Source organism: Hibiscus syriacus, unplaced genomic scaffold (assembly GCF_006381635.1).
Source record: "Hibiscus syriacus cultivar Baekdansim isolate YM2019G1 unplaced genomic scaffold, ASM638163v2 tig00112501_pilon, whole genome shotgun sequence".
Classification (NCBI taxonomy): Eukaryota; Viridiplantae; Streptophyta; class Magnoliopsida; order Malvales; family Malvaceae; genus Hibiscus; species Hibiscus syriacus.
The window spans coordinates 59,091-73,320 of record NW_024063348.1 but is presented as its reverse complement, the minus strand read 5'-3'; the positions used below and the strand labels follow the sequence as shown (position 1 = coordinate 73,320).

General features: G+C 29.2%; 1 protein-coding gene across 1 annotated transcript; it reads right to left on the bottom strand.

Moving 5' to 3' along the window:
* Positions 1-12,281: 12,281 nt before the first annotated feature.
* Positions 12,282-13,004, bottom strand: LOC120180795 (protein MIZU-KUSSEI 1-like). Its single transcript, XM_039186090.1, has one exon. It carries the CDS (start codon positions 13,002-13,004, stop codon positions 12,282-12,284), a length of 723 nt encoding a protein of 240 aa, XP_039042021.1.
* Between the last annotated feature and the right edge of the window lie 1,226 nt (positions 13,005-14,230).

The following is a 14,230-nucleotide window of genomic DNA, read 5'->3' as shown; positions in this document are numbered from 1 at the left end:
TTCGTGTTTCTCCCTAAATGGGAAGGTGGGGGATCGGCCATATTTATAGTGGTTTCGAGGGAAACAATCCCATTCCATTATGCTTGGCATTTGTGGTGGGTGTGTATCAAATATACATTTACTTTATTATGTCTTATGGGGATTTTTTTTTTGAAAAGCCTAGATAATGGCAAACCAAAAATATTTTAAACTTTCATATTCATTATAGATTATATTAATTTCTAAAGGTTAAATTCAAGTATTTAAAGATTACTTAATTATATTTTTAAATAGTTTGAGTTATTATAAAATAGTATTTGTTCGAAAAAAATTTAGTCGTTGACAGTATGTATATATTTTATGAACGTAATTGTTTGAATTCAGATCCTCTAAAAAATAACACTCTTTTTAATTACTAAAACAATTTAATAAAATTTACATAAATATAAATATTTTTCAGAATAAAATCAATGACTATTATTTGATAAATATTTTCTAATTTATTAATGAAAATTATATTTGAGGGGCGATAAGGAAGGATTTGATGCGGTGACATAAAACCGTGAGTTCACCCAAAGTTATTCCATTAGGATTATCCATTTGGAAATTAAAATTATCTGTATTACTATTACGCTTCAAATATTAAGCTTCTATTTATTAAAATGCAAGAGAGAGAGAGAGAGAGAGAGAGAGAGTGGAAAACACTTGGCAAATAGTGGTGGGGGGTATCTGAGTCACTTTCTACATGGTGAGTGTTGGTGATGTAAGCCTCAATTGACATTAATTTTGCTATTATAGCATCACACTTTTTATATAAAGAAAAGATTTTATAATAAATAAAATAAAGGATTTTGAAAAGTCAATTTTCGATTTTTTAAATATATTAAAATTTTATTTTGCAAAACAAGTTTTAATACTTTAAGAATACCTTTGAAGTTTTATAATTATATGTGTGAAATGGCCAATTTATTATTATAAAATAAGATATTATTTTAGTGGGTTTAAAGATTTGTGGCATCTTTTTCCAACTTTATTGTTTTAACTTGCCTGTGCATAAAATTGGTTCACAAAATTTCAATTAGTCATATATATTTTTAGTTGTATTTTCTTTGTAGCATCTAAAATTTTACTCTCTATTAGTATATTTTGATTGAGAAGCGATAAGAGAATTAGATATATATTCTATGAAGTTGACTACAGAATCTCATCTTATATCATATATATATATATATATAATGATGCATGGATGGATATATTTAAATTAATTATTGGAAACATATGCAGGTGGGAATAATCCCTTTTTGCAATTTGCATATATATGTTTTATAGTTGAAACTGAGTCGGCATGGGCGAATGGGCCACGCCTACCATACCATATCTGTCTTTCGGGTCCTATATATATATATTTGTTAATTTCTTGTCTCAACTATTCACTTCCTTCTCTTTTAGCCTTTGTTCCAAGTTTTATTATTATTATTATTATTATTATTAACTAAATCGTCATGTTATCAAAAGATTTGCTTTACTATTAAGTCCCGTACTGATACTAATTCTACTTGAGTTATATTATTTTCACCTTGATTGAAAACTCTAAATCATGGATCCATTTCTTTGTTGTTTGATTTTCGTGAACTTTCTTATCATGAGTCATAAAATAACTATATGTATGCCTCATGTCATTCATTTTTCAATCCCTTTTGGGTCAAAGCAAACCAGCATACATTGTCAAGAAATAAAGAGAGCACAAAGCATAAAGTGACATACATTCAAGTTAATTGCTCGACCATGGCCAAGTGGATTGGTAATATGTCGTCACTACGACCGAGCTCGGCTCATGGGGTAGGGATCGTCTTGTTTCGTAAAATATTGTTGAAACTATTCATTTGAGCCGCACATGTCGCATTATATTTTTGTTATATTATGATGTGATGACACATGCATAGGAGGAGAAAAACAATTCATTTTGAGGGGAAAAATTGAAGTTGTTTTCAAAGGATAAAACATCACTTGACTCACGTTTGAGTATTTTTTTTCTTATTTGAGATGTATTTTTTTTAATGAAATGAATAATTGCCGACTATCTTTTTCAAGACATCTTGAAACACCTCAATTAAACATTGAGAAGTCAGGTTATCTTCATTTAACAAAGACAACACAAATAAAAAACTAGATACAAATACAATACGATAATTTTAAATTATTACAAATAAGAATTAGGATTTGTTTTCTATTTTCTATTTGCTCTTTTAATTTAGATCAATGAAATTTCTACGCAATATCTATCCAAATTCTAAGACCTTGATATTCTATTAATGGACACTTCGTATACTGTAATCTTACCTCTTCGTTGAATAATATATATTTTTCATTGGAAAGTCTTTTGAAAACATTTATTTTATTTCAAAATAAAAAATAAAACAAAACTCTTGAAAGAAAAGAAAAAGTTGTCAAAGAGATTTTAGACTTTGCTTGGTATGTAGCTGGAAACGAGGAAGAATTCAAAATCTGTTAATCAAATGGTTAAAGTTCATAATTAATTTCTTACTTTAATTTTAATCATTGATTAACAAATTTTTCATACTTTCTCATTTTCATTATTTCTACCAAATAAGGCACTATATATATAATGAAATAAGTGATAGAGAGTCCTAATTTCAACTTTAAGCAATCAGGTTTCATTTGTTTTCCACCATTTTTTGTTTTATAATTAATTAAGGTAAAAGCAGTTTTGCCAGGATTGTAGGTAGCCTTTCCAACCCTACTAATTAAAAGGCCAAGGCATCACTAGTATGTTTGTTGCCATGCAAAGATCCAAATTCACTAAAGCCTCTTTGATTCCCACCCATCATAAATATTATTTGAGGTGACATCTCTTTTTAAACAAACCATTGCATGCTTCAACTAAAGCTTGACCAAAAGTCTCTCAATTATTCAATCAAAAAAGTTTTGGTCAAAGATCCATTATTTTCACTTCCAAATTAAATCTCCTTAAAACCAATCATGCACTTTCCCCTTTATACATTGTTTTGGCTTGTTAAGCAAACACCTGCCACCTTCACCAATTTTTTTTTTTAATAATGAAACAATTCCATTACTACCAACCCAAGCAAACACCAACTCTTTGACCATTAATTAAGTATTTAATATCATGAGGACATGCACTTCCCTCTTTGTCTTTTGCTTTTCCCTGCCCACACGATTTTAAAATCTTTGATGATTATGTTTCTTTTGGTGTATATACAAATTTGAACTAATTTTCTTTGTCTACAACTACTTTTTTATTAAATAAGGTCGTAACTAAATAAAATAACGTACATTTGGGTCTGGAAAAAATTCATTAAAGCGTCATTTAATCGATTGAGATAGCAACCTGCAACCAACAGTTTCAATAATGTCAAGTATCTTCTAAATTGAAAACCTACTAAAGCGACCTCAAATTAATTGGATTCTCAACCTATAAGTGATACATTGTTATATCTTTCCTATTAGAAATGTCTTGTATATCAGACATTATATCAAATTAGAGTTTACCTATTATAAAATAAGTATTAAATAAAAGTTGGTGTATATTTATATTGTGAAGATCAGATTTATCTATATTTCTACTAATTATGCCTACTCCAACTCTAGAATAGACTAGTTCTGTATTTCGATAATTTTTAATTTTGTTAAAATTAGATTGAACAGTTGGGATGAAATTTATAAAAGTAAATAATAAGAAAACTTGGGATATCATGAAAGAGCGTGCACTATTTGTTGAAATTACAAAAGGTTTGGAGAGTGAAGATTAGTTTGATGAAGACGAAAGCACTTTCATCAGACAAACAACTTTAGCTCAAGTGTTTCTTTCTTCCAAGTTTTAAATACTAGTTTTATCAGTTCTTGAATGAGTAGTCAATATAAAGATAAAGGTAATTGATGCAACAGCTTAGGTCTCACATTTTAATTCACACGATAAAAATAACAACAATCCCAATCAGAGCACACAAAAAGTTACTTGTTTAAAATTCAATTTACTTTAAAATAATATATATATATATATATATATATATATATATAGTTTTCTATAACACTAATTATAATTATAACTTTCATATACTTTCCCGTCCAATAAGAGATTGAAGACTATAATAAATTTTTTAAAATTTAACGATAAGAGATTTAAATAATTTATATATAACAAGTCAAAAAGATAATTTTTATATAAAATCTAAAATAAATAAACAACTTAAAATTAACTATCTTTTTTTGGAAAATATTATCTAAAATTTAGATTTAAGATATTAATATTTTTATTTATTTTGCCAAATTTTTATGCTTAGAGTTTACATGTTAATATATATATATATAAGGATATGATCCTGTTACACAATGTAAAACTCTTTTAGTTTTACACAGATTTAGGATTATTGGATGAGATTAACAGCAGGAAATGAGAATATACTCATTGGAAAAAACAAGGAGTCAATCTCAGCCATCTATTTTTACTCATCAAACGGTCCAAATCTATGTAAAACTAAAGAGTTTTACATTATGTAAAACTAAAGAGTTTTACATTATGTAAAATTAGATGGCTGAGATTGATTTTTTTTCCCAATGAATATCTTCTCATTTCCTACTGTTAATTTTATCCATCTATTTTAACTCATCCAACTATCCTAAGTCCGTGTAAAACTAAAAGAGTTTTACATTGTGTAACAATATACTATCCCTATATATATGTTAAAAAATTGTAATTCTCACTATTAATTTTTAATACAAATTCCAAAATTTTGAGTTAATTGCATAGGGATCTCTAAATTATGATTTTTATTTTAAATTAATTCCTAAATTTTAAAAATTTTATATCAAACTTCAAACTTTGGTTTCATTATAAATTAGTCCCTAAAATTTAAAACATTCTATGCCTTTCCTCAAACAATCAGTATCATTCAAATTTTGACCATTCTATTGATGTGTCATTGACTCTACCGGTTAATAAATAATTTATTTTTAAGGTCATGACAATTGACTCTATAACCTTCTTAAATATTTAAAGAAAAAAAGGGAAAAATTGAAGAGATGTCCTCGAACTTTGGTGTTCCAGAAACGGCTCAAAAACTTTTTGAAATTTATGAAATTGACTCTGAAACTTCATACATGTTCCAATTTAGTCTAAATTTCTAATTAATCTCAATGGAACTGGATAAGTAGATGTGGCCCAGCGTTATTAAATATTCACCAACTCTTTTATCTAAAAATTTCCACCAAGGTTCATTGAAGAGGAAATGACAGTCATTAGATCAGAGACCCCACTTGAGGCATAGAAAAATATATCAATGTTTGGATTCAATCTAAATTCCAAATTTCCAATGACGGATAATGAATATCAGAGAACAAAAAATCATAATGTTCAATGCTAGATTTGTGGAGCTTGATGTGTTTTTCAATTAAAATGACATTGAATTTACGTTCAAAGGGACAAAACAAATTTGATGTTAAAATCTTTAGATCCATCGGTCATTATCAGCAGTAGAAAAAATGAAACAGGTAGAATAAAAATAAACAAAATTTATAAGAATTCAAAATGATATCGTTTTTGAGTATTTTGTCATGTCATAACGCCATTAACTATTTAATGGAAGAGTGACAAAAAATTAAATATATAAAGTTCAATTATTAAATTTAAAAAGATCAAACGTCGATAACCAAAATAAGAGTAGGGATAAAATTAAGTGATGAAATTTATAATTTATCCATACATATAGGTTACATGTCTATTTTAAATAAGTTAAGAATATTTGATTATTTGTTAGATATTTTTTTGTTGCAATTATTAGAGATACTTTGAAAATGTATTTTAAATTGTATAAAAAAATATTTTTAATAATAAAATAAGATAACGAATGATTTCAAAATTTTACTTACCCTATCAATATAATTATCTTACTCTATACGACTCTTGGATCTATGAAAAAAGAGTTTGTAGACACTCATTTTCGTTCATATTTTTTATTTGTGGCCATTTTTATTTTATTTTATTTATAATATATATGTATATATTATATAATATTGAAAACATTTTGAAAATATATATGATATATAATTTTGAAAACATTTTAAAAATATATATGATATATAAATTTTAAAACATTTTAGAAAAAATATATAATATATGGTTTTTAAAATCATTTTTTGAAAACTTATATAATATATAATTTTTTAAAGCATTCTTGAAAACTGATATATAATAAATAATTTTGAAAATATTTTTAAAAATTATATAGTTTTTGAAAATATTTTTTTGAAAATTATATAGTTTTTTTTAAAAAGAAATTGAAAATTTATATATAGTATATAGTTTATAAAAAGAAACAGTTTTAAAAAAATGTATATTATATAGTTTTATATTTATTTATTATTATTATTATTATCGTTATTTATTATTATTTTTATATTACTTATTTTATTTTATTTTATTTCCCGTTTTAGGTCCAAATGGTCGACTATCCAGTCCAACAAGTCACGGTCAGAGTCCAAACACAGATGGGCCTGATCTAGCCCGATAAGTTTAGGGTTTGAAAACCCTGAATGATATCAATTTCAACAGCACCGCAAAACAAGGGAGATGAACGGTCAACAGTACCAACGACCGGCCGAAATCCCCGGGACTGACCCATCCCGGGGTGATCGGCCACAACGGCCATGAGCGCCCTTATTTCGGAACCGACGAGCCACCGGTGGGGGTATAAATACCCCAAGCCACTGCCAAGGGAAAAAAACGAACACATCCAATATTATCGAGCCACAGAGATCACACAACATAAACTGAGCCAACAGTAAACCCACAATGACCATCATCGGATCACGAACAAACAAAGAACAACGGATCATCGAGATAACCACATAAACAACAACATCAACACCAGAGAAACCATATCAGCCAACAAATCGAGCCATAAAAATACCAAACAGAAACCATAAAAATAGTACCAAAACACTGCCAACAGATCGAAATCACAAGAGAAAGCCAACCTCAAAGCAATAAACACAACAAAACCAAGCAGAACAACAGACAAAGAGCCTTAGGAAGTAGAAAAGTCGTCGAGGAAGGTAAAAACCCGAAAGGTTTTTCTTAGATCTACGCCGGTAGGGGTAAGTTCTGGTGTTTTAGGTCTCGCGGCGGCCGAAGCGACGGTTCAGGCGGCGGAAGGGCCACCGGTGCTTGGTCAACCACCGAGGAGGGGGAGAGCATTTGAGAGGTGTAATCTGTTTTTTTGTCTAGACTCAAATTGATATTTTTTTTGGGTTTTGCCTTATTTATATACGAGGGACTAATATGCAAATAGTAAAATCTTAAATTCTTTCCACCATCCCCATATTCTGAAGTGTAATTCACTTTAGTCACTGTATGCAATTTGGCCTTTGGATTTTCGATTTATTCGATTTAGTCAATGTTTACACTTTTATATTTTGTAAATTAACCCCCTAATGTTTTTTATTTTCTATTGCAGTACACTTTTAAAATTCATACCGGTCCATGAATTCCAATCTCGTTCAATTTGATCCTTTTTTATTATTTTTATTTTATTTCTCATTATTTTACTCTTTCTATATTTTTTCTTTTTTATTATTTTGTTTTCATTGTCGATATTATATATATTTTATTTATTTTATCTTTCTTCTTACTTACCTTTTTTCTTTTTTTGTTCTTTTTTATATTATTATCCTTTTTCATTATTTTTTTATTTATTTATTTTTCATCTAACATTTTTTATTTTTTCTTTTAGAAGAATTTCTACCAATCAAATGTAAGTAATTTGAATCGAGCTTTTTAAATTTTAATTTTAAATTTTTGCAATTAAGACAACCGACAAATTAATTGGTACCGAAAGGGCGGTTCAAGGGTGCTAATCATTCCTTGACCGTAACCGACTCCCGAACCCGACACGTTTCTGGTAAAACGCATATCAGGTAAGATGCCTACCTAAATATTTTTTAAAATAGTCGGTGACGACTCTAACCCAATTCATTCAAATCGAAATCCAATTCCGGATCCAACCGAAAGACGATTCCGACAGAGTTTAAGAAAAACTAAATTAATATACTAATTGCGTACACGAAGGTTTTTGTCGTTCAAAAAAGATAAAAGCTAAATATAAGAAAATTTTAATAACAATCCTCCACTGTTCTGCTTCTTAGACGATTGGATAGCCAAAAGCAAATAAAAAGGTTAAAATATTTAAATTCCACCCAATATTTTCTGTATACTTTTAATCAACGGTCGATTACGTGAAAGATAATTTACTTTTCCATCATATTTAAAAAACTATTATACGTATTATCTTAATCAATTTGATGCATGTATTTATTAAATTAGTGTAAAATGTTTAAAAGATAATATGAATTCCTTATCATAATTCATTATAATTTTAAAAAATAAAAGAAATAATAAAATCTATTATCTTTTGAACGTTTCTACTTAAGAGAAGTGAAAAAAAATCTGTTACACTTTCGGTTCTTAATTTATTTATTATTTTTAATTTGTTTAATACAAATTATTTTGTGTGATGTTTAATAAATAAAAGTATTAAATTTGTTAAATTCGTCAAATGATGTAAATGGTAAAAAGTAATATTATTCTCCTTAAAAGTTTTGAGTTTGAGCAGTTGCGTTTGTAGGATGTCCGTACATTGTCAATTGATTAATAAAGTTCTGAACATATATTATTTTGTAATCACTACATACTATTCAAAGAAATATGTCAAATTTATAGGGTGGGTGTGCGTTGTTTGTGACTGGTATTGGAGGAATCGTAGAAAATGTGTATCCCAACCTACCCTTGAAGTTAGGGGTGTGTAAATCCGGGTACCCACAACACCCGGGTCGGTGATTTCTCAGCCCATGTCCCGACCCGATAATCGGGTACCTGGATTTTGCAAGTACTCGTATTTCGGGTATCTAGTACCCATTTTTCTTTCATTTTCAAATTATTAATTTAAAAAAATATATACACAAATTTAAATGTTTGAAACTTCGAATTACATACTCCAACGTCCGAACATAAAATTTAATAGTTCGAAATACAAAATCAATAATCCATAATATAAAGAATCTATTATATATATATATAACCGGGTACCCAGAAAACTTCAATTTTGTGACCTAGGCTCGACCCGAGAAATGTCAGGTCGGGTACCCGACTCGGCCGGATAAATTTTTTAAGAAAATTACCCGGTTTTTAGAGGTCCAGGTCAACGGATCGGGTAGTTTTGTACACCTGTACTTGGAGGTTGTCCCGTTGCTGACGAAGGATAGTTCTAGTTCTGCTTTGGAAGCATTTTATTAGTTTTTTTTATCCTCTTTGTTCATTATATATATATATATATATATATATATATATATATAATTTGTTTAAAAGGAAAATATAGGTATCATAATTGTAAAAATGATAAATTCAAGTATTAATTTGGTTCAAAAAGAAAATACATGTAATATATTTGTAAAAAGTGATAAACTTATGTGCCAAATGATATATTAGTCCTTTTATTTTGGGTAAACTACCATCTTAGTCGATAAAAAAATTATAGGATATTTTTTTATTGAGTATTCAACTAAGAAAAATTATAAAATCATTGCTAGATTAAAATAATTAATAAATTAATCTTTTGTATTAAAAACGTAGGGGCAAATGATATAACATTTAATAAAAGTAGCATAATAATAAATTTAACTATAAGGAAAACTACAAATTTTTACTATTTATTTTAATGTAATGTTAATTTTAAAAGATTAACCTTTAGAATTTTATTTTATTTTCATCAATATTACAACTCATTTTCTATTTGTTTTTGTTTTTTTACTATTAGATCTTCATATTTGATTCATTTGTTTTACTATTTAAATTATTTTCAGGTCTTCAAAAGAGAAAAAATGTTTTAGATGAGCAGTCCGGTAAACTCAATCGTTTTCCTGTACTTCTAATGTTGATTTGGTATGATCATGGATGAACTTCATTCAAGTTTTGGTTTAATAATTCAAATAATGGTAATCGATCGATTGACCCTAATATCTCATAAAGCACGTGATATACTTTATTCAAGTCCATTGGTAGTTGTTAATACGTCATATTCTAATTTATTTATTCTTTTACATCTATTCCCATCTGCTCCGCGTTAAAATAAATTTAGCAAATGAGTAAATTGATTTCCCCCCTCTCACATGACAAGTTTGAATAAACTATAGATAATTAAGTTATGATAATCATCATTATAATAGCCTTACCGACTTATGTTGTAATTGGATTAAGTGAAGTAAGGTCCCGCGTGGATACAAATATAGAATATTTCATATTAAGGGATAAATTTTCAAAATTTTAAGAGAATATATTTTTAAAATTTTAGATCATCAAAATAAATTATAAATAAAAAATATATCTAAAATATATTATAGTTTAAAAATTTTAAGTGGACTGCCATCTCGTTCCATCATTAGGGCACGAGGCTTTGGAAACCCATTATTTACAGCATCTTTATATTGCGATTTTTGAGCAAGAATTTTATATGTATTCTTGTTGTTTCCAATCCTTGCAATTGTAACTAACACTCGTTTATGGAAGAGGAGCAAAGGAGGCTTGGCCTCGGGTCATCCCCTCCAAATCCCTCCCTGAATGTCCAAAATGTAAGGCTTTTCCAAGGGTTTTGGATCCCTTCTCAACGTGTTCCTTCCATCTTATCATTTCCAAGCTCTTGATGATGACATCATCGACGCCAGCAAGCCCAAAGCCGGCACTACTTGGCTCAAGGCTCTGGTGTTTACCCTTGTAAACCGCCGCTACACCTTCTCAAACTCCCCCTTGAACTATGCAAACCCTCACGAACTGGTTCCTTATTTCAAGGTCAATCTTTACAAGCAAAACCCTAATCCAAATCTCTCTAATATCCCATCCCCAAGGCTCTTCTCTATTCATCTTCCCCATACAATGTTGGCCGATTCCATCAAACGTTCGAATTGCCGGATTGTTTATATAGTCCGGAATCCTTCGACATCAATGTCTCACAGTGGCACTTTCTTAAAGGTAGGCTAGATATGGCTGATTGGCCTTTGGAGGGCTGTTTCGAGTTATTTTGCAGAGGTGAAGAAGCATTTGGACTTTTATGGGTCCGTGATTTAGGGTACTGGAAAGAAAGCATGGTGAAGCCATGGAATGTGTTGTTTATGGGATATGAGGAGCTTAAGGAAGACCCAGTGGGTCAAACGAAGAGATTGGATGATTTTCAGGGTTTCCTTTCTCCATGGAAGAAGAAGAAGAAGAAGAAAGAGGTTGGATTAAACAAATCGCTGATTTCTGCCGCTTCAACAATCTGAAAAATTTGGAGGTTAACAAAAGTGGGAAAATCACAGGATCTAAATTACCAAGTAATAAGCTGTTTTTCAGGATAGGCGTAGTAGGTGATCATGTTAATCATCTCGGTCCTGCTTCCGTGGAACGTTTCACTAACATTTTGGAAGAATAACTAAGTGGGTCTGGTTTCACCTTCAAGTGATTTTCTTAATAATATCTCATGCTTGATGCTTATTTAAATGTAATTTAACCTTCAATGTTTTCCCTTTGTTTGTAAAATGTTGTTGTATATGTTCCTTTGGTTTTATAACTACATGGTGTTGCATGTTTACTAGTAAAATTACGTTTTCACCATAATTTTTGTATTGTTAATTTCCTAGACTAAGGCGCAAACGGCCAATCACCTCATTTCAGATTATTATTATTATTATACACCATTCTATGTAATGTATAAATTTAATAAGGGATAAAATTATAAATATTCTTAAATTAATTTAATATTTAATTTTTATAAAGATTCTAAGAAATATTTTCTTTTATCTTTAGAATATAATTTTTACCCAAGATAAAATTTACTTTTCTTTTTGGAAAATACAATCATCTTTTCAGCTATCCCAAACAATAAATTCATATACATTTATGTGATTAATTCTAGTATTCTATTCTTCATCATTTAACATGATCAAATCATTTGGCAATTCACATTGTCAGTAAATAATTTTATAAATTACAGTAAAAATAATAATAACGTATTTATATGTCGATAATTATGCCCTTAAGTCGAGTTTTGTGTTTAAGAAAAAAATTAAACTCCGAATCTTCATTATTGAGTGGAATTCATAACTATAGATCATTTTAACCTTGTATCCCTTCCCAATTTGACAATATGCTGAATTCTTGCATAAAATAAGGGGAAATAGTTGTAAATACATTAACCAACTAAATTTTTAGGTTCATCATCCTTAAATCTAATAACTCTTCATCCAACCCTGACAAAGAATATGCTCAGCTCTGGACCAGAGTTACCATCCGGATTCATCATGTAATAAGTTTCCGAATCTCTAGAATTAATGACACGTTCGAAATACGCACGCATGTATCTCAATTCTCCATCGGAATTCTCCAAAGCTTCCGTCGGTATCACACCGGCCCCCGTCGAAACAGCCTTCAAAGTTTGCAGCACCATTAAGTCTTCATCGCTCGGTTCTCTCTTTACACCGTACCCTGACTTTCTACCATTGCAAAACAATGTCCATATAGGTTCATTAAGGATCTTAATCTTCTCCAATGGACGCTTTTCACATTCTAAAGCAATCCGAACAAGCCCCGATCCCATCTCCTGGAGGAGTTTTCCGGTTGTTATAGCGAGCTCGAGTACTAAAACAGGGAGACACCCAGAGTTTTCTTGGATGGCAAGGTTAACCCTAGCTTTTCGGTACCCAAATAGGGTTCCGGTCATCCGTGTCCCTCCGTGCATATGGTTTCCGTGGAGACTGACAGGGATATTGCACGTTGGCGTTATGATCGGAAAGGACCTGAAAACGGAGCGAAAACGCTTGAACCATTTCGAGGGTTTTGAAGATCCTTTCTTATTTGATGGTTGTTGCAAGGAGATTATGGGTGAGGTTAACGCCGTAGTATTGGATGACCCGACGGTGCTAGGTGACGGAGGTGGAAAAGATGGAATGTTTTGAGCAGCCATCGACAGCGGAGGGTGTTTGTATTTGATGTTGAGAATGGCGTTTAAATATCTGAGTGTTCATGGCATGCACGTTATTGAGGCGTTGGAAGTGAGATATTAAAATTTTTATTTGAATTTATATTAATTCCAAGGGGTTGGTTTAGTTGACTGAAGAATGAAGATAGCTTTCTTCTCGTGTTTTTTTAATATTTTATTTTTCAGCGTTGAATTATTTTTAAAATATGATTTTATTTATTGGTTTTAATTGTAATGTTTTAGTAGACTTGTCTTTAAATTTATTCAATAATTATATGTTATATTGCCCATTGAGAAGTTTTTCCGACAAAATTAGCTTAACCAATCCGCAAGTATTAAATTCATTTCTTTAGTCTAATAATATTTAGATTTTTAGTTATTAATTTTTTTTAATAAATGTAGAATGAATATACATATTTATTTTATATATTCAAAATTTAAATTTATATTATTTAGATTAATAATAATTTTAGATATTCAGATTGGTTTTATAGATAAAATTATTTAATTAAAAATTAAATAGTAAATATTCAAAATTCATACATAGGTAAATATTTTTATTTTATTTTATTTAAATATTTTAATATGATTCATAATAATATCAAACACATTTTGTAAATATTAAATCTAAATTATTTAAAAACTTTATTTTATTGAGATCACTAGTTGAATTCTTCATTTTTGTTTTTTAAAATAATAATTACCTGCAAATGGACTTTCTTGATTGGAACGGTTTCAGCCGTCCAATATGTCAAACCATATCTTTATTGATAATTAAAGTTTGATGGTAAACTTAATTAACAATTATAAACGTGTCCTAGGTATTTGCTTTGAAGATTGTTTATAGGATAAATTGTTTAAATGATTACTCAATTTTTTTAAAATTATCAATCTAGTCATTGAAACAAAAATTTAATTATCATATTTAAAACTTCACTATTCATTGATCATAAATTTTGTCTTCACACCTGACCTTTTTGCCAAAACTTCTACACCTAACTATGCTTAACCAAACTAAGGAGTTTGTTATATGATTGGAAATAAATAATATTAACGGTATGAAATACAACTGTAAGGGTGTTTGAGATTTCATTGTCGAATGACGGAAAATCTTTAGAATATATATTACTTTGTAATCACCCTAGATTAATAAAAAAAAGTTTTACTTCAAAACACATAAAATAATTCTGTAAACCTTTCCCTTTGAGCCC

Excerpts from the sequence above, each read along its gene's own strand:
- LOC120180795 (XM_039186090.1), bottom strand. The coding sequence starts at position 13,004 with ATGGCTGCTCAAAACATTCCATCTTTTCCACCTCCGTCACCTAGCACC.